Source organism: Manis pentadactyla, chromosome 1 (assembly GCF_030020395.1).
Source record: "Manis pentadactyla isolate mManPen7 chromosome 1, mManPen7.hap1, whole genome shotgun sequence".
In the NCBI taxonomy this organism is placed as follows: Eukaryota; Metazoa; Chordata; class Mammalia; order Pholidota; family Manidae; genus Manis; species Manis pentadactyla.
In genome coordinates, this window is record NC_080019.1 from 86,338,075 (window position 1) to 86,359,827 (window position 21,753).

At 38.0% G+C, this 21,753-nt stretch overlaps 1 protein-coding gene and 1 long non-coding RNA gene across 3 annotated transcripts; one reads left to right on the top strand and one right to left on the bottom strand.

Annotated features, from left to right (window-relative positions):
• Positions 1–11,014: 11,014 nt before the first annotated feature.
• Positions 11,015–14,926, bottom strand: LOC118921977 (uncharacterized). Its single transcript, XR_008996734.1, has 3 exons — positions 14,821–14,926; positions 12,130–12,245; positions 11,015–12,015 (listed from the first exon to the last, which is right to left on the bottom strand). It is a non-coding gene; the product is annotated as an uncharacterized LOC118921977 (long non-coding RNA).
• Positions 14,927–15,209: 283 nt separating this feature from the next.
• Positions 15,210–21,497, top strand: P2RY1 (purinergic receptor P2Y1). 2 transcript variants are annotated; one of them, XR_005028583.2, is made up of 2 exons: positions 15,210–17,100; positions 19,182–21,497. XR_005028583.2 is itself a non-coding variant. In XM_036904163.2 (2 exons), the coding sequence occupies exon 1, from the start codon at positions 15,878–15,880 to the stop codon at positions 17,012–17,014; it is 1,137 nt and encodes a 378-aa protein (XP_036760058.1). In that variant the 5' UTR covers positions 15,213–15,877; the 3' UTR covers positions 17,015–17,052; positions 19,182–21,497. The 2 variants fall into 2 exon arrangements, 1 of the variants encoding a protein (XP_036760058.1); XM_036904163.2 differs by having other exon boundaries at positions 15,213–17,052.
• Positions 21,498–21,753: the final 256 nt, after the last annotated feature.

The following is a 21,753-nucleotide window of genomic DNA, read 5'->3' on the forward strand; positions in this document are numbered from 1 at the left end:
ACTTGACCCAGATACAACAAAGCACAGAACTATGTATTGAGTAGAAGAATAGAAACATGATATGTGATTAAAACAGCAATCAATCATATATCAATAACACATATTTTGCAGTTGTAGATGAATCTTAAAAACACTTTATGTGTAATCAACAAGGAATCAGTAAAACTACAATGATTCATAATAACAAAATTGACTTAATCATTAAGAAATACCAAAACAAAACTCTTTTTAGATTCATTTTTTCTTTAGCTAAATTAATTCATAATCTTATTTCACTTATTTGCTTCTCTTCAATCTGAGAAAATAAAAACAGACAAATCATTTATTAAAAGAAAAATTACAGGGTTTTTGTCTTATGTTCTAGATTAGATATATATCCATTACAGTCATACACAGTTCCTACTTATATAATCAGCATTGACATTCATAGAGACTGACCCTGAATCATTATAGAGTATTATTGAATCATCAGAAATAGATTACTTGCTCTACACAGTGTACTAATGTTGCTTTAAAAAAAATCAGCAACGCCTTCAATTTTTAATCTCTTGCCTTGAGTATTTATCTCAATACTCAGTAAAGTCTGTAGTGCTGATTTTTCAATCATATGCATTTTATGTTGCTTTTAGTCACTGAGGATTTACTTCTCTTACCACCACCTGATCCCATGTTCTCTCCCCTATCCTCACAAACTAGCTACACTATATTTTAAAATAATATCGTAGTCTATTTTTACTTTATTATATGTATGCAATTATTGTTCACTGTGTTTCTTATCCTTATTCTACACAAATTCTTATCCTTATTCTATACAAATTTTCCCACTGTCATTAATAAATTAATAATAGAATTTTTGTTTGCTTAACTTTATATACATCTGGAAAACTATTTTTCTTAATTTTTCCAGCATACATCTCAAATAGCAGTAATTTTTCCAGATACTCACTCATCATATAATGTATTGGTGCTATTGGTTTCTCATAGGAATCATCTTTTGCTTTCATATATCTCTCCTGCTTTAAATCAGCCTGCTTTCTTTCTGGGTCTGTACACATCTGTGGTCCTGGGGCTTTTTTTTACCCTTCTCTTATGTTAGGTCACCTCTTCCCGGGGTCCTGTGTCTTCCCTCTTGGATTACATGTTCATTTTGCTATGAATGCTATATAGATCCTTTAGTAGTGACTTCTAAGAAAAAGAACTTGAATACGGGAGGTTTATTTTCAAGATACTGCATTTCTGAAAATGTGTTTAATCTCCCCAACACTTGAATGATATTTTAACTAAGCATAGAATTTTAGGTTAAAAACTATTTCAGGAAAATAGAATTTAAGGTTATTGATTCTTCTAACAATTAGTGTGGCTACTGACAATGCCAATTATACTCTAGTTTTATTTTTCTGCAGGTATCCTTCTCCCACCTCTGGAAACTAGAGAACTTCTTATACCTTGTTTCCTGAAGGTTTGTAAGAATGTGCCTTGAATTGTTCTCATGCTTTGTGCCGATAATTCATTAGCCTCTTTCATTCTGGGGATTCACACTCTTCAACTTCCTCCCCTTCATTTTCTCTGCTTTTTCTTGGATACCATTTATCATTTGACTGTTGGGCCTCTTGATTCAGCAGGATGTTCTCTTTTTTTCTCCTATTTCATAAGCTGTGGCCACCATCCCCTGCCCCGTCTAGGGGAATATTTCTTTACTTAATCCTCAAAAATCCCCATTGGAATTTTTTATGTAGACTATTGTTGTTACATAACTGTTAAGCATTTTATGTATACTTTATTGTTATATGATTCTTTTTGTGATACTGTATGCCTTTTTATGAGTAGAATATTTTCTCTTTACTCACTGAAGATGTTATTGTTTTGGGATTTTCTTTAAAATGTCTGATTCCTTCACTATCTTTGATCTTCTGTTTGATTTTATGTTCCTCTGTTTTGATCCATTGCATTCAGACTGAAGTCCTTTCTTAAGTGGTTGGAGTCCCTTGACCCATATACTCAGATTTGAAATTGAGAAATGTCTATATTTAGAAATCTTACCTTTGGGGAAGGAGGAAGGTGGAAGAGAGACCATTTGAGATACAAGAGACGAATCAATGAATCACCTGCCTAGGGTGCAGGCTGGAGGCGTGGAGGCTGGGGGATTATCAGTTCCTAGACCTGATGTCACCACAGGCTTCTATTTAACCTGAGGTCTCCTGGTTCAGCATTTCAGAGCAGGTGGTTGTGGGGAAGAGAAGAGTGGTCAGAAAAGGTGCTTTTCTCACTGTGAAAAGTAAGGTAGGAAACCTGTAGTGCTCAGCCTCAATTTCCCTCCCTCTGCTCTATACAGGTTCTCAACCAGTATCCCAGTTTTTACCCTCTCTTTTGGTACCTGGTGTTTCCTAATAATGACCATTTAATAAGGACCTTTGCCTGTGGAAGTTCTCTACTTTAAGATATGGCTTTCTTTTCTGTGCTAAATTAATTCAAACAACTGCCTAAAATGTCTTTAAATCGTTCATCTCTTAATGTCTCATCCCTTATTCTTTTTACCTCTTGGGGCTTAATTTTTAGAAATCTTTTATAACTAATTTAAAAGTATATTAGAAAGGAAAAGCAGTATCTATAATATTTAAAGAGAATCCTAAAAAAATAATCTCAAGGTCAACTATTGTAGATTTTTTTTGTAATACAGAATACACTATTACCCTTGATTCTGCTATATTATCATTACATAGTTAAATTTAAGTTTTTAATTTTGATTTCTCACTTAAAAATGTACAAAGCATTTTGATAAAAATAAATTTAATGTGTATGAATGAGGGTTCAAAATATATAAGCCCTTTACCTATATTCAATAAATATCTTTTCAGTAAATTAATGAATTTTCTTACAAAGCAAAATGAAGATGTTACCTACAATAAACATCTCATTTTTTACATTGATTTCATCAGAAACACCTTTTTTTTTCTTTTTACTGGCTTCAACTGAAGAACAGAATTTGCAAAACTCCAGAATTACAAGGGAGGTAGAAAGATCTTTGATAAAATGGTAATTCATCCATGAGACACAGATTTCCATTTTCCCTAGGATGCTGGGGAAAAAGAAATTTGTACGAGTTGCCATTTATCTGGTGGATATTAAATCTGTAATTTTCTCCTTTTCTTCCTCACTCCAGAGGTTCCCCAGGGGTGGACATTTTAAAGCAGGGGGCTTCACATCAGACAAAATGACAAAGCAGGAGGGGAGAGAGTTTGAACATTTAAGAAACCAATCTCATGAAAATAAAATCTTTGAATATTATAGGGAAATTTAAAATGTATACTAATAAGCATTTTATTATTAGTTTTGAATGTAAAACACATATAACATATATATGTATATACACTTGCGTGCACACACACACATACACACAGTCTTTCACTACATCTTCAAGGGTTTTAGAGAATAGAAACAGTGAAAAGGCAGAGACACAGTGAAAGGAAGAGCAAATGTTATGAAGAAAGGTTGAGAGTCCAGAATTATCACAGAATACATGGGGAATAGCACAATATTACCTCGACAGGAGGACAGGGTTTGGGAAGGAAGATTTGAGGGTTGTTATAAAGTCATTAAAAATCTCAACTTAATGAAATAAGGAAAAGGTGTAAGTCCTTGAAGTGCAGAAAACAAGATGAAAGTCCTATTTTAGGAAAAAGAAAGAGAATGAAAAATATTTTTGCTGCATACAGATTCATACTACCCACTTCCTTGTTGTGTTTCGAAAGAGGTAGCTTGTAATAGGATAAAAATCCAGAGTCCATGTTATTAAGTATTGATGTAACAAATAGTAAAAACAAGTACTTAGGAAACACTTTTATGTTAGATGCTGTGTAGAGTACATAACTGCCTGAGTATAGAATCTCAAATACTTAAACAGCTTTGTTGCAAAGTACAACGTTTTAAAATAATCTTCTTTAAATTTACATAGCATTGGTTTTTCCATATAACTCAAGTGCAAGTCCATTATCTGATTCTCAAAATATCCCAAGAGATTAGTAGGTATTGAAATTAATACTTCTAATTTACAAAGAAACTGCGCACAGAGAGGCTAAGAGCCTATTGTCAGGCAGGGGAAGAGCTGAGGTGAGAATCCAATATTAATCCTACTGTTTACAACTTAAGTGATATTTGTATACCAAGGATTTGAGTTCTAAGTAATATATGTTCTTTTTATCATTCTGCAAAGTCATCTAAATTTATGTTGCAAATACATCATCCTGTTAGTTGTTTCTAGTAAAAACCTTTACAGGAGAAAGGACATAAGTTATATTGGAAGTTCAAATTGCTGAATTTGGAGAAGCAAAGTTTAAGGGTTACTGAGAAACAGTGGAGAATTATTAGATGATTATTGGCATGCTCTCCACACTGAGGATAGAGGGGAAACTTCAATCATTTTTTTACAAGATTTACACTTAATATGAAGCTCCAATGTCTTTACTGTAAAGCCAAAAATCCGGAATATTGCGATTCCATTATTGAGAAAGAGCAAAAATCACATTGCAATCACTGAGTTGCTTACACTAGCTAAAATAGAAGGTGGTTATTCAATCTTAAGAGCTTTTGTAACTCAAGGGAAAGAGACCAGAGACAACCAATTTGTGAGTTTCTTTTTAGTCTTAATTTGATATCAGTACAGTCTTAATTTGATATCAGTACAGGAGAACGATTGAATAACCCTCATCTCTTCAATAACTTGAGGCTGATAGATCCCATTTATACTTATATTCTAAAATTTAGCAAGTGAAGTAGTAGTTTGTGTTTTGATGTTGATTTTTCTATATGTAATATTTTATCTTTATATATTCACTATTACAGATGACATTCAAAAGTACTGCTTATGTGTGCATTTATTATTCTTTCCCAACTAACAATTTGCATGGTTTCAAAATAATTTTCTTATGTTTTCTTTTCCCTTCAACTCTTTCTTCCTCCTCTTTTCTATGATGTGGGTTTACCCATCTTTTCTATAATGTGGTTTTTGTCCCCACTTGGCACATCCTCCTGTCTCCTTCATTCATTTGCTGGTTTCTGCATTTCTGCTCTGCCAGAAGGAGTTTATCCTCATGATTAAGGTTTTTGGATCCTTTCTTTTCCTTCTCATAATACCCAGTGAATTTTTATTTAAACTTCCATCTTCCTGCTTCTCCGTGCTCCTTGCCTGTGACTTCTCCAGTTAATAATCTTGGCCATCTGGCTCCCAAATCTTTTCCTATAATGTCTTCCTTTATTAGGAGGTACTTGGTCCTTACATGCTTCTTTTGGGGAGCTGCCATGTTTCCCTATACTGGTTTTAAGTAGGAGTTTTGGGGTTTTTAAAAACCATTCTGTGTGGTAGTTCTGCTTTGCCCTAGTTTTATTTCCTGTCATTTTTTGATGAATTTTTTCATACCCTTGTCATCAAACTCAGCAGCTTCTATTCTGTGGGTATTGACTTACTTTGACATTCCTTTTATTTAATTTGCCTTATATACCTTTTAAAAATGAGAAGTCTTCTTTGTCTCAATGCTTTTATTATCTCTTTTCTTTTCTCTTTTTTTTTTTTGTCTCTTTTCTATTTCTATAAAACACTGACTCTTTTACAGAGAAATACCTTGATATTATTCCCAAAGATTAAGTTAGAGAAGCTGTAAACTGTTGTGGACTTGTAAGTGCTCACTGAATATTTTTCTCACTTTCTTGGTGATGCTATAATAACCACCCCACCTTGAACCACTTGGCTTAACTCACCTGATTTTCAAAAACAATGATTTACAGTTTCTCATTCCTGTTTCCAATGTCCAGTTTATCTTTGTTTCTTCTTTACACTTTCCATAAAATATATTTTTTGCTCTTTTTGGCTTGATGCCTTTTATTACAACTTCTTGTATAGGTTATTAGTGTATTTTAAGTATTTCATCCTTGCGTTTTTAATTATCCTTTTCATTTCATCTCTCTCCTTTTAAAGGAATTCAGAATAAATATTGTACCTTAAATATTAATTCTTTTGGTTGATTTTTTCATTTCACTAAGAACTACATTAAAATGCTACATATCCATGCCATCTGCCGTGTTGATGCCTTTCTGTTTGAAAACTTCTGAGCAGGATATAGTTTTAGCAGTAACTTCAGTGGCAAGAGCTTTATTTTTTGTCTGTATTAGAAAGAAAATTGTGGTTTAGTGATCCAAAATCTTGATCTGAACTTAATTGGTGACAGTGATATCTCTTAAGAAATTGGACCCCTTTGTCCTTTTATAACACATCTTTGTATTTTATGTGTCAAATCATCTGCTATTGTGTAATCTTTCTTGTGTAGTAATGCCAGTAGACCTAGTTTTCTTTCCTTTGCCCTTTCAATGATAGTGGTATCCTATCACAATTAAGAAAAAATTAAGACATGTTATCTACATAGCAAGGAGGCAGGATATAACCACATAGGACTCTAACTTAAAATGCACATATAAACATATTCTTGTGAATATAACTGAAGGAAAAATCTCCAGGTAAGTAGATATTAACATTGGTTGCCCCAGAGTATGGAATTCTGCATCTGTGTTCCTGTGTGTGTGTGTGTGACTTATCTGTAGTATCTAATTTCTTCCCATAACAATCCTCTTCTTGGATAATTCAGCGAGCTATTTTTATTAGAAATGAAATACATTTTTAAAATGATTGGGGCCTCTCTTCATTTCATTATATTTGTCATTCTAACATAAAGTCATAAAGCCAACAATACAGAAAACAGTCAGCTCATGCAGTTTACAGCAGGAATTTAGCTGAGGCCATGACACTAGGAAAAGTTTCTTCTCTAAAAATACTGAGGCCTGATAGTAATTGAAGTATTTATTTCTTCAGTGCTGTCATGTGGCATTAAGCCATATCTTTTCCAATCACATTTTAGAGTATCCACATGCTCATCAGTAATCCTTCTCCAACTTCCTGTACTGAAGAGCCACAGTCCTCTTTTCTTCATCATCAGTCCTGCTTGTTTTCATGACACATGACAATCACACAAGCACGTGCACATGCACACACACACACGTGTTTATGTGCAGTCATACATATAGGTTTTTCATCTCAGGTCTTCACAAGCAATCTTCTGATGCTTTAAGTTAGTTTTATTACATATTATAACTGAGTTCTGTTTTGTTCATACTTGTAGGGAGTTTATCAATCCTTAAAAGTTTCTCTGATGGCCAACTTTTCTTTTACTCTAATTCCTCTCTTTTTCTTCCTTTTTTCCCCTGCCTCTCTTCATTGCCTGAAAGTTTCTACCTGTTTGCTCATATGTCTCCTCGTATATCACCATATACCATATTCCTCATACTCTGATTTCTTCATCTATAACCTTTTTTACAGTTAATATGTTCAATATTGTATATTTATATCTTTGGGGTGTTACATTCATTTTCTCCAGTCTTTCCCTCCAAGAGAAAAAAGAAATGGGTTCACTTCCCTTCCTCTGAAATTCTAACCAAGATGGTGTTTACTGAGGTGAGGAAGGTCTGTCTCCTTTCCTCGTACCCCGGCTGACTTCAGACCCAACTCTGGTTCATCACACCTCCTGGGGCTGCTTTGCTTTGACTTTTCCCTTGTTTTCCCCATCTGCTTATGCCTCTCTCATGTCCTTCGCTTCCCTTAGAGCCCCACATCTTGTTCCTGCATCTCTTCTGAGCAAATGTTCCCAGCTTAGTTCTTCCGTTTTCCCTTTCCTTGATTATAGTACAACATATAACATTATATTACATTATAACATATGACATGCTCTTGGGTGAAAACCATAAAGAGGACTTTCTGCCCCAGCTCAATGATATACAACTTTTCCTGTCCTTTTGTCTTCATAACTAAAGCACTTGACTTTATCATCCATTCCTAAACCAATTTTCCTTAATTACTGAACACTAGTTTCATGACTTTGTAAAGTCTGTCTTTGGCACATCCCCAAATGTCCCAATGCTGGTAAAATCTTTCCTGTCTCTAAATGAAAAGTATTTGGCCAGTACGGTAGCGAGGCTGAGCTTCCCCTTGCCGCAGCTGTCCTTCACACATGCAATTTCCAATCCAAACACTTATCAGTCTGCTACTTTCACTGGAGATACTAATCTCCTATGATATCTTGCTAAAGTGACCGAAAGTACACGCTAGAGCCAAAATTTCATGCCTGGGGAGAATGAAGAGAGCTTTAAGCCATGACTGGTTAATGTAATCACCATAAAAGTGTTTCCAGCCTCACGTTCCATTTTCTCCTGTGTCACTCATTCTCTAAGCAAAATTCAATTTCTCTGTTGCTCTGAATCTCATGTCAAGCTCCTTATACCCAGGGACTCAAATCACTGCAAATATGTCCCTTGTGCTCCTTCCAACTGAATTAATAATTAAGGACCCATTAACAACACCATGCTTTGGCTTCCATACTATTCTATGAGGGAAGCAGAACCTCAAAATTTACCTTTAGTTGAAAGAAGACTTTCATTTTCCTAGCAGGAATGTAAAAATTCTTTCTTCCTTTCTTTTGTACTTTCTTCCTCACACCCTTAGCAGAGACAAAATAGATAAGATATTTTTCAGTATTTTTCTGCCCTCTGCCTCTTTAGCTCATTCTGCCAGTTCCTCCTTTTGCTCTGGAGGTCTCCACTCAGGTGCTTTCATTGGCGGTTAACTCTCACCAACTTCTCTGCCCAGGGCCTGTTCTCACCAATATGAGAACACTGATTCTCCACCAGACTCTGCATGCCCACAGGTGCAACCATCCAGCCTCAAGGCCCTGGAGTTTGCCTGTCACACTTCCGTTTCCTGAGACCCTTCTTTTGCCCTTCTCCCTTCCCTACCCACCAGTCACATCCACAGTCAGATCAGTTCCTTAGTTGGTCACATCCTCCCTGCCCTTATATCCACTCCTAGGAGAAGGAGTCAACCTTTCTCTTCTCTTTTCTTGAGTCTGTCACTGAGCCCAGGGGGAAGGCTCTGATCCCTTGGCCCATTCCCTTTTCCTCCAGGCCAAAGTGAACTGGATCATGTCTGTCCAGATTCTTTCCCCAGGAATTTATCATTGGAAAAAATGTTAGGCTTTGAATGGCCATGTTGAGTCATGTCCATGTAGAAAGAGAGAGGGAAAGTGAGAGGAAAAAGAAGAGAGGGAGGGAAAGAAGGAGGGAAGGAAAAAACAGGAAATGGTTAAATCAAGAAAGGTAGAGAACAAAGATGCCATATCTTTGAAGAAGTAGAGAGACAGGAAAAATCCCTGACTTTGAAGTTCCTATGCCCACTTCCTTGTGAAACTCATACTCCAGCACCCTTCCAATAAAGTCATCCTACTTACCTAAGCTGGTTTTTGATGGATTTGGTTTCTTAATCCAAATGCCCCCTTATCAACATAGATTCATTAAGGTAAATATAGTAAGAATGATAATAATCACCATAGTAATAATAGCTATCATTTATTGTGTGTTTACTATATCTTAGGCACAGTCCTAACCACTTTACAGACATCATCACATCTAACTTGTGATATAGGAGTTTTTTTATAAAACATTGATACAAGACAAGTTTGACAATGTATCTAGTTGCACAGGTGTTAAGTGACCGTAACTGACCTTTGAACTCAGTTCTGTCTGTTCTCCAAAGCAGTGTGCTCTGAAATACATAAAAAGTACACCAAAGAGCAGATGGTGCATGTATGACACTGTTCAAGATTGTTAAACCCTGAAGGTGCTTTAGTCACTGCATAGGAGCAGCTACAGTGTTTTCAAGTTGGTGTAGCCAAGCAATGTCACTCAGGATCATATAAAAATCTTGCTACTCAGAGTGTAATGGTTGGATTACAAGCTTGGACATCTAAGGTAACTTGTTAGAAAAGCAAAATCTTGGGCTCCACCCTATATTTACAACTGCATTTTAGCAAGATTCCCCAAGTAATCTGTAGGCACATTCAAGTTTGAGATACTAAGAGACTCAAAGTAAATGTTGCCACTGAGCTAAGATAGTATTTTACACATCTGGGTATTATAACTATGATGCAGTCTCTAAGGTAAATATTTATTTGTAGTATCATGTCTAGAATGAAAGCTGAAAGATGAAAATCAGAGCTAATGTAAGATTTTGAGGTTCTGCTAAAACCCTAACAATGAAAATTGATTTTTATTTTATTCCATTTTATTGTTTTTACAAAGAAGGGATGGACCTATTTCACCTTAGTATTTTAAGTCACTAAGTGCTCTTTGGCCACCAAATATCTTGCCAGAAAAGTGTCCAAAGTTGTAAGGAGGCTCTTTGGGATTAGTCCATCCTACCAGCCTTTCTATAAGAATCTAAACTAAAAGATTACAAAACTGGACACAATGCTCATTTATTTAAAGTTGGCTCACACTTTGAGTGCTACTGGTGCAAATTTGTTATCAACTTTCAGAGAGTCAATTCCCAAAATTTGAAATGTGAGTGAAAACAACTGCTATTAACTTCAATCTTGAAAAAGGTGTGAAACACTCCAGATATAACTGAGATCAACATACTAGGAGTGAGCTGATGGACTATATGACTTAACATAAGAAAAATGAGCATGCATTTATTTATACACATGATTTTTGTTTGCCTATTTAGAATTTAGCTTAGCTACTCAAAATATAGGTGTACCAGAAGTCAACAATTTATTTATGGTGAATGTAATAATGATGACAAATAGCTCTCAAATAATATAATATTCTTATCCTCTGTGTTACCCTGGAAACACTCAATGGGTCCATGATTATGGTATAAGACCTTCAATATGGGTAACTGGCTCTGAAGGTATTTGTGTACCTGTAGGCTTTATGCACATTTATTTTCCTGAATACTTAAAAAGCTAGGTATATAAAGAAATTTTAGAAGAACTGGCATGTAATATAGCACTTCTAGTCTATTATCAGTAAATGTAAAACATGCCTTTGTGAAACCAGTGAGGTCAGAGACAAAAACAAAGGGAATATTTTTCAAATAAAGATGATCAGAGAAAAACTGAGACTATAACCCAGGACTGGAATATTTATTCTGGATTTAAGGAAAGTTCTTTTTAAAATGTTATAAAGTGCCCAAGACTAGGGCCTTGGTCTTCATATGGATAGGGAAAAGGCAGGTAAATATTTAAGGACGGAACACCAGAAAGCAGTTCCCTTGAATATTTTTAACTTCTGGGAGCAATAAATTTTCTGAAGGATGGAAGAAGATGTAGGTGGCCTGGGATTTTACAGATTCTTACAAATGATAGGGCTCAGATGGAGAACTTAGATCAATGTCATCTGCCCAGGGGCAGGTACTCAGTAGGGACATTACTCTGACCATGGGACCATATAGCCTATGTCATCTCTCCACCACCCAGACCCCTCACCCACATCCACCCTGATTTAAACCTAAATAATTGAAAAGCAATGCTCAGTGAGGTTTCCAAAAGTCTCTACTTTGTTCCAGCTACCTTGCTTTCTCTTCTTCCCTGACACCTAGTGGTGCCCCTTCTGCATGTCACTCTTCTTCCTCCCTCTCCCTCTCGCTCTTCTTCATTTCCCTATCCTTTTTCCCCTCTACTCTCTCTCTTTTCTTGGGCCTCCAGGGTCTCTTACTCTCATCCCCTCATTCCAACCTTGGAGCAACCCAGCTGTCTCTTAATCCGTGCCCTACATCCCTGCTGTGATTCTTAATGAAATATATTTTAGGAAGCCTACTGATCAGATCCATGACAAGTGTGTGACTTCTAGGAGCAGCTGGGTCCTCTGCAGAACAGGACAGTCCTCCGTTCTTCCTCAGTGTGCTCCTTTCCCACTTCCAGGCCGCCTCAGCCCTCTCTCCTCCTACTTCACTGAGGACAGCCGCTGTGAATTCCTTAAACTTCTTTCTTCTCCTAGTTCCTTTTCCTATTTTCTTTTTGGGAAATCGGTGAGTCTTCTCACTCTACCAAGGTTATCTCAGAAGAGTCTTAGGTGTTATACTCAGGGGGCCCTCTCAAAGGATTTCCTTGTCTCCTAAATCAGGGTACCATCGTCTCATACCTGCAAAATAAAACAGTTGTCCTGCCCATTGGTTCACCTTTCTTTCACACTGCCCCCCAAATTAGGTTTAACGTTAGTATAGTGTTTAATTAATCAAATGTTTCTTGGTCTCACTTTTAAAGTTGGGTGAGTTTATATTTTATGTTTATCAGAAGTTGTTTTCTTTATGCTGAGGCCCTCAATTAGAATTTTTTCAATAATCTGTCCATCCTCAGCAATTGTTGGATTTTCTGTGATTTTAAGAACAGAGAAAGAAGAGACTTCCTAAAGATGGTAATGAGAATCTTTGTAAACACAAGAAGTGTAGCCTTTTTGTTTATGAGTCTGAGGCTGAACACATCTGAATTCCCCATAATTATCCATTCTTCTCAGATCACATAATAATTGTTGGCTACTTTTTAAAAGTCCAAATAGAAAAGTAGGACATACAGGAAACTTCTGAAATACTCTGTCTATCAACACCTTTAAGATCTGCCTCAAAACTTGCTTGAAGGCTTCTGGGAATAACCCTTTCTGTGCTCAATCTATAGTGGCCCCTAGAAAGTCAATTTTCCTATCAATGTCCTGTAGTTGTGTCTTTCATCATCACCTAGTGGTTAAACATATGCAATTTTGGGACAGAAGACTTAGGTTTAAATCCCCATTTCTATTGTATGGATGAGCTACTTAACTTTTCTGTGCCTTCATTTCACCACTTATAAAATAGAGACACAATTGTTAATTATCACCATAGGATATTTTTAAGGAATAGAGGAGATAATCATTTTTAGGGGTGCACAGTGCTGAGTATACATAAAAGACATTATTGCTATTGTTATGTTATTATTATAGTTAACTATGTTCATTCTTTGCATTTCCAACCAAATTGTAAATCTCTTGTGAGGCATTTACATCATTAATGAAATGCAAAATGATATAGAATCGTTTGAGGCAAGTCACTTGAAGACATGGAGCATATTCTTCTCATACCTTTAAGGCATTTATAATTGGTATTCAAACATCAATAAATACTGCCATGTTATAAGATGGTATTTTACTTTTCTTTTCATTAAATCTAGTTCAGTGCATTACAGATAGAAAGATGACAGTCAACAAATGATAACTGAATACATGTAAGTTATTCCCACAAGGCACAATTTTGATTTAAAATATAACAAATATATTATAAATATGTAGCTAACTATGCTGAATGTAAAAACAGTGTTTACAAAATTTACCTTTTAACATCATTAAAAGAAAGTCTGTGGTGCAATTAGGACAACTATTAACCCCAAATTCCTAGTGAAGTATCAAGCTTTTGAAAGTACTTAATGGTATTTGGGCTAAGTGTACAATTCAAAACACTCACATTATGAGTTAATGCATTTGCAACAGACTTCTGAGTGATGTTATACATTGCTTACGTTGCAAATGAAAAATGCAAAGAAGGGAGGAGTTAGGACCTATTGAGTACCAATGGAACTCTCAGTGATTTTCTTCCTTCTTTATCTTAACAGTGTCATCTCAGTTACTACCATCCTTATCCAAAAATATGAAAAATAAGGCTCAGAATTATAGGACTTTATACTATGGGGACCGGAGTAAAAAATAAAAGATCATCAAATCTAACTCCCTCATTTTGTAAATGAGAAAACTGAGGCCTGTAGCATTCATTTCAGTTAATACTGTTTTCAAAACCACATTCATGTCCTTTATTTGAGTTATTTGCTATCGTTTTGTCATGCATTTTCAGGCTGTTCGATTGACTAAGCTCAAAATACCAGTGTGTGCCTGATGCCGTGTGTTCGGCATGTGTTTGGATATGCCATGTATTTCCATATATGTTCTTAAAAAGACCATATGGGTCTTACGGGGAATTTTCCTTTGTAGTATCAAAGCCAGGAGCTCACAGTTTTCCCGAGTATTTTTAACAGGATGCTATCATGCAACATCTGGGACCAGAAAGAAATCTCTACTGTGTATACTTTACAGGTATTTTCAATTTGGGTTTTTTTTCCCTCTAAGTGAAAAGCCTTTGTTAATAATTGTTAAAACATATTGTTAACTAATAAATTCTCAAGAAGTGCTAGATTCTATTCCTATGTGGGCCCACTTAACTACATCCCTAAACAGTTAATAATTATTTTATTTTCCAATTAAACTTACTCAAATACAATGTTGAAGTGTGGTTTGTTTAAAAATTTGATATATTTAAGCCATGAAAACAAGTTTTTGAATAAATATAGAATTTAAGGAAGTCCCAACCTTTACTGTTAAGGTACTTAAGGGATAATTGTGACTAATCAGTTTAACCTAAAGAAATTAAGGATTGGTAATAAAACCCTAAAACCATACCTTAATCACTTTGGAGTCGTAATTATCCTTGTCATCTATCTATATAAAGCTGCATTTAATGGTTTAGTTTTTTCCAAAACAATACTTTCTTTTAATTGCAGCCTCTGATCTTAACTGTCTAGACAGGAGGATTTGGGGAGCTGGCCTTTTAGTAGTTGTTAGGTATCTAGTTAAATTGTGCTGAAGCAACGTGAAGACTCGACTAACAGTATTTTTACAATGTAGAATTCTCACGTCGATGTTACCAATGACGTCGGTTTATTAGCATTTGGTTAATTGAGAAGAACAACGTTGAAATAAAAAGGAAATAGCAGACCGACAGGCCGAAAAAGCCTCTCCCCACCCGCCTCAGAACCCTCCCTCCTACGACAGCTCGCGCTCTCTCGGAGTAGCAGGTTCCTGCAAGCGCCAGGAATCCAGTCTCGGTGCAGCGAGGAGCCCGCAACGCCAGGGCGTGGAACCTGCAAACACCTGGCGTGGTACTTGAGGACTCCAGAGACTTTTGTCTCCGACCAGTCGGCTCTAGGGTTAGAAGCAAAAGGCTCTGCGCGGTCAGCAGGGTTTCCTGTGTGTCAGCAACTTCACTTTGCCTAGACAGCCGGCGGAAGAGCGGAGGAGCGCTCGCGCCAATCGCTCCCGAGCAGCCAGCCCTGGACGAGCGCGCCCCTCGCACTCGCCGCCGACTCCGGTAGCAGCGACTGGGCAGGAGCTGAGGGCGCCCGGCCTCGGCGAAGCCGCTTCCCTAAAAGCAGCCTTCGGCTCCGGGCGGGCAGCCGGGCGGGCTCCGCGGAGGCACGCCCCTCGCCTCCCAGCAGAGTGCACTCGGTCGGGTGCCCAAACTCCGCCCACCCGCCTGGGAGCCGGGCTCTCCTGCCTGCCCCCTGCACTCGGGACCAAGCAGGGCCTCAAGTGAGGTCTCTGAGCTGCACAGGCGACGAGCCGGCGAGATCCAGGGCCGCTCGGGTCTGCTGCCACGCGCACTCCGATGGCCCCCAGAGGCTGAGCGCAGCGGGTGCGGAGGCAGCGGCATGGACCCCAGAGCTGAGCTGCTTCCCTGCGAGGTAGGGAGAAGGAAGATGCCCAGACGAAGTTGATCTCGGGGAAGGAGGCTGGGGAGCACCCTCCCCACGCAGGAGCACAGCGCAGCGAGTTTGGCTCGACCTCACTGAGCCCCGGCGCGCTCTGCAGCGCGGCCCCTCGGCCCCTCGGGAAAGCTCGGCCGGAAAGTTGTCCGCGGCGGTGCCCAGCGCGCTGTTGTGTAACCTCGGCGCTGCAGCCGCACCGGGAAGTTGCTGGCCCTCCCGCCAGCCTGGTTCGGTGGCGGCCCCGGGCGGATTTCATGGCCCGCGGGGAACGCGGGGCCGGAGTTGGTGTGGGGGAGCCCCCGCGCGTCCCTGCCCGCGGGGACCCCCGGCGTCCGCCCCTCACTGCTCGCCCGCCTCTCCGATGCTCGCTGCGCTCCTCGCCGCCGCCGCCCGCTCGCCGCCGCTTGCCCCTCGGAGCCGCAGCCTAGGTCGCGGGGGAGAGAATGACCGAGGTGCTGTGGCCGGCTGGCCCCAACGGGACGGACGCTGCCTTCCTGGCCGGCGCGGGCTCGCACTGGGGGAACACCAGCGCAGTCGCCTCCACCGCAGCCGCCGCCGCTGCCGCCGCCGCCCCGTACAGTTGCTCACTGACCAAGACGGGCTTCCAGTTCTACTACCTGCCGGCTGTCTACATCGTGGTGTTCATTATCGGCTTCCTGGGCAACAGCGTGGCCATCTGGATGTTCGTCTTCCACATGAAGCCGTGGAGCGGCATCTCCGTGTACATGTTCAACTTGGCCCTGGCCGACTTCTTGTACGTCCTGACTCTGCCCGCGCTCATCTTCTACTACTTTAATAAGACGGATTGGATCTTAGGGGACGTCATGTGCAAGCTGCAGCGGTTCATCTTCCATGTGAACCTCTACGGCAGCATCCTGTTCCTGACCTGCATCAGCGCTCACCGGTACAGCGGCGTGGTGTACCCGCTCAAGTCCCTGGGCAGGCTCAAGAAGAAGAACGCGGTCTACATCAGCGTGCTGGTGTGGCTCATCGTGGTGGTGGGCATCTCCCCCATCCTGTTCTATGCCCGCACCGGAGTCCGGAAAAACAAAACCACCACCTGCTATGACACCACCACAGACGAGTACCTGCGAAGTTATTTCATTTACAGCATGTGCACGACCGTGGCCATGTTCTGTGTCCCCTTGGTGCTGATTCTGGGCTGTTACGGGTTAATTGTGAGAGCCTTGATTTACAAAGACCTGGACAACTCACCTCTGAGGAGGAAATCCATTTACCTGGTGATTATTGTATTGACTGTTTTTGCAGTGTCTTACATCCCTTTCCATGTGATGAAAACGATGAATTTGAGGGCCCGGCTGGATTTTCAGACCCCAGAAATGTGTGCTTTCAATGACAGGGTTTATGCCACTTACCAGGTGACAAGAGGTCTAGCAAGTCTTAACAGTTGTGTGGACCCCATTCTCTATTTCTTGGCGGGAGATACATTCAGAAGAAGACTCTCCCGAGCGACGAGGAAAGCTTCCAGAAGAAGTGAGGCAAATCTGCAGTCCAAGAGTGAAGACATGACCCTCAATATTTTATCTGAGTTCAAGCAGAATGGAGATACAAGCTTGTGAAGACAAAAGAATCCCCAAACACCTACTTTTGTATCATGGTAGGATACTTAACAGAGCCAAGCGCTTTCCTCCCCTCTAAGTTCCTAGTAAGTCCAGAGAAAATGCAAACCAAGAAAACAGTGAGTTAAAAAAAAAAAAAAATGGAAATGCCGACACCCACACTTAGATTATCTGAGTTTGCTTTCAAGGTCTTCCTTCTTTCCAACCAGAAGTAGGTAAAATAAAATACTAGCTTAGTTAAATATTTACTTTCTCTTCTCCCTTTAAGATTTACAAGCTTATCTGTTTAAAGTGCACTTGAGTACTAGAGCTATTTTGATATAATTTCTTCAAAACTGACCACCTGACACCTGAGTTTGTGATTCATCTATCTTTACTGTTTTTATTAATCCATGGTAGAAACAAATTGAGACTCCACATTCTCAAGGCTAGCACAGTATAGTGAATAGTAAATACTAAGCTTCATTCAGTATCGAATGAACAGATGTCAGCTGGGTATCCTTTTTGATTCTACAAGCATAGGTGGCATCTGGCTGAGTTTCTTTGAAGAATTAAATAGAAAAGTAAAGTTAATGAATTCAAATGATTTTTAAAAACTAAAGAGTGGTTATTTTCCAGTTATCTCTAGAAAACTGCTCACTCCAGGTTGGGTGCCAAATGTTTGGTGGTGGAAGCCTGCATATGTTATATTACAAGTAAAATGCATTCAGAATAATCAAGTGCATGTACTTTCCTTGTAAACACCATGCACTCTGGTAAGCTTTCTTTGATAAAGAGCATTTACTTGCACCACTGCTGTGTAATGCCTTAGGAGTCTTTTTGTGTTCCAATACAAATGCTCACTCACACCTGTAAAAACAATTTTAAAATTCACAGATAAATTACAGACCACAGTTGAATAACTGTTAGCAAGTTGAGGGGTGTTGGGCAGAAGATAGTATTATCAGAGGGAGAGTGGTTGACAGTCATTCACAATGCACGGCCTGCATGCATCTTCTCAAATGTATGATGCAACTGGGAGTGGAGAGAGACATTTTTAGAATGACTTTCGTTTAAATTCAAATTGTGCTGTAAAGGCTCTTTTTTGATTCTTTTCAATGTTAGAAAACTTTAAATGCAAAATGAAAAGAAGAATTTGTGTAGGTTGTACTGAATGAATCCTTCATGGGATCTTACATCCTCATATTGAAAGGAAAAAACTCCAAATACATAGGAAGGGGAGATATGGAGAATTAAACTTAAGTGCCTAAGGGACCACAGCACTGAAAAGTAAGTTACAGTACTGCTTAGACTGCTAATAGTTTAAAAGATGATTACTGGTCCATGTTTTCGTTTATGTTTTTTCTCTGACAGGCAGTAATGGATAATCTGTAAATTTTCAATAATTTTAATAACAGTCTTAAATGAATGTTGAATGCTGCACTTGTAGCCCTTGAAATAGTCAAATTCTATGATAATGCAGAATACTGAGGTGAGGTAATTTAGTGTATAACCCCTGACAAGTCCAGTGGCTAAGGAATTTTTTTTGTCAAAATTACCTCTAATAAAGCCAACATCAGAGTCTGCAGATGATGGTAGAGTAACTTTTTGAAAATACTTTGTAGGTAAAGCAATTTAGGGCTGCATCCTAAGGCAAAAACCTTAGTGTCCCATGGACAGAGGGGCAGGAAAGTCAGGGCTTGATTTCAATTCTTGGAGTGCCTGAGTGGACTGTAGATGTATGAGAGTTTTAGTTTCTTCATAGACTTGCTTCAATTTACGTGGTCTCCAGCCACTAAGGCCAGGGAAGGAAAGCTGTGTTTAGCTTTCCTAAAAAGTGGTTATTTTTTATATGTTCAATGTTAATGCACAGAATTATAGAAACTAGATTAAGCAGAAACATTTTAGATGTCTTCCCTACATCTCCTCATTTTGAGAAAAGGTTAGCTAGGTTCTCACTTGGTTAGGGTCCCACAGCATGGTCTATTGTGGACTCCTAAAAGACAAAGTTTAAAATACATCATTACTGTATTATCTCTGTCAAACATCATGTTCAGTGAGACAAGATTAATATCCCCAAGTTGACCAAAATGGAAATTTTGAAAACTATAACCACCCTTGAACTCAAAGACTTATGATACACATTTCTATATTTATTCACTATTTACCTGAGTATTTTTCCTTTTAGGTCTCCTGATTTACTGAAGTACATTGTTCCAGCTTCCAGAGAACTTTCTTTTGGAGCATGGTTCCAGTGAGGAGGTGGACTATGCCTGGAAATACTCTTTTACTTCCTGTAATGTTTTTTTTCCAGAATGTTTCTTCTTTAGCCTCCTATGTCATGTAGTAGACAATGATGATGCGTGAAAGCATGCCAAATAGTAACAAGAATGATATCACCAACCCCTTCCAGGCAGAAAGAGGTATTTGGAAAGACTTTGTGCTAATGGTGAAAACATACCAAACCAGAGGGTCAAGATGAAGGTAGTGATCTATTGGCAGGAAATGTGATTCAGGATATATGTTAATATAAGGAGGTATTTTAATAGTAAAGGTAGAAATCAGTTGGCAATCAATTTTGATGAAATAACTTCCCAAACTATGGAATTTATCTGTTAACTAAATTAAGTGGGTCAAGTTCAAGGTGTTTCATGGCTCACAAACTGGCATCTTTGACACTTTGAACGTCACTGTGTGTTTGCATAAAAAGACAAATCAGGAAGAGATACAACAGAGGGTAAGATTCAGAGCTAAAACTATGACATCACCACTCGGCCAACTGTGGTGACTCTTGACCCTTCAAAATCACTCTTCATGGATTAAAAGATTGGATGACATCCATCTGTTGAAGCCTTTGGGATGTGGTAAAGCATTAAAACTACAAGACAGCCAGAGGTGCATGAAATGTGCTACTGTATTTCCTAGGACTCTTCAATTCCAGTCCTTGGCTAAAAATTCACACAAAGTTCACCAACTGTAATGTAGAACTAGACTTTCTCAGTTTACTCAGGCATTACATTAAACTGCCTTTGGGTGTACAAGAGATGTCAATGCTTATTGCAGCAGGACTTGGACTAGTGACAATAAAGATGTGTAAGTAGCTAGAGATCTATTGAAAATTAACTTTGCTGGTCAAATTGTACCTATTGTAATAATATTTATTGATGAAGCTCACAGTTCTTCAGTTGTATAGACTGAAAAACTTTCTTGAGAAATCCAGCATACTCATGTAAATTATATTTATTACAATGTATAATATGTCATAGTGGTATATTTTACATAATATATGGTGAATAGATAAAATGAGAGTTATTGTATAGCATGCTTTTTAAATATTAGTATCTTGAAATGTTTAAGTCTTCAGATTGTTTTATATAAAATATGAGAATCTGATCTGTGATATAAGTGGGTAACTTCCCTAAAATGCTTTTGCATGTTTGCCTTTTTATTTAGGGTTCTTTCTCTGTAGACACAGTTTAGTGTTGAACTATTATAAAATCAATAGTAAAAACAAAATATCTTTGCCAGACTGGGTCAGTATTGTCTACATTTTATATGATATAGAAAAGTTTATATTATCTTTTCAGGATGTAGAATTGTGCTCTCAAATACGGTCAGAGCTTCCATTTCCAAATGCAAAAGTCTTGTCTTAAAGTCAAAGTAGACCTCTTAGATTTTAGAAGTCTGGTGGGATGGGCATTATAGATATATTAGAATTTAAGGAAAAACTAAGGAGATAGGGAGAGAAAGAGACAGCTGTTGTAATCAGCTACTGTGCTCAGTTCTGCTTAAATTTTGTATTGTGTTTCTTCTTAAGGTAAAATAATATAATCTTAATTTCTTTGAAATGGAATTTCTAAGTAACACACTACCAGCAAGTTCAATACTGATATTAAATTTAATCTCTTTTCTCTAGTTGATAATTTTAATTCCAAGGTATATAACTGTATATTATTTGGCTGCTAAAATCTGTTACAATTTTTTATTCTGTTGTACATTGTAATATATACATCATTACAAATTAATATGAAGGGTAATATATGTTACATGTCAAAATTTGTGAATTTGAATTCTAGTATGTTTTAGTGCTTTTGCAAAAATGTTTATTTTTATATTATTGGTGATTTTAAGATAGATAATTGAGCTAGATTTCTTTGTGATTAATAGTGCCATTGAGAGCAGTATGGAAACAGTGTTACTTGATATTTTGAGCTTTCTCAGGTTTATATAAATCAATGGTAGCTTAACAAATTCCAGATTAATTGTATGTAATTTTGTTTTTAATAAAAGAAATTGTACATTTCCTATAAGTTAGCATGCAGGTGTGTAAAACATCATGTGTTGTGTGCGTTTGTGTGTATGTGTGTGTGTCTAAAGCATGGCAGCCAACTTTGTATCTGCTATTTATAATAACAGCAAAGCTTTGATATGATCCTGGTCACTAGAATTGTATATACTATAGACACTTAAAACTGAAAAGTCTCAATAAAACTTTGAAATGTGGTCTGATGGCTTCTATGTTATTACAGTATTAATACTCACAAATTTCTCCAAAGTGTGACACATTCTATTATAGTGGCTGGCAAATGCTCTAGAATGTATTGAATTAACACAAGTGTTTCTTAAGGTATAGCCTGGGCTGTAAAAAGTGAAGTAGTCAAGAAAATGCTGGTGCAAGATTATATATAAGATTATCATCATTTAATATTTAATTATTAATAGGAATGTGACCTAATTCTTTGAGGAAAATATGGAATATA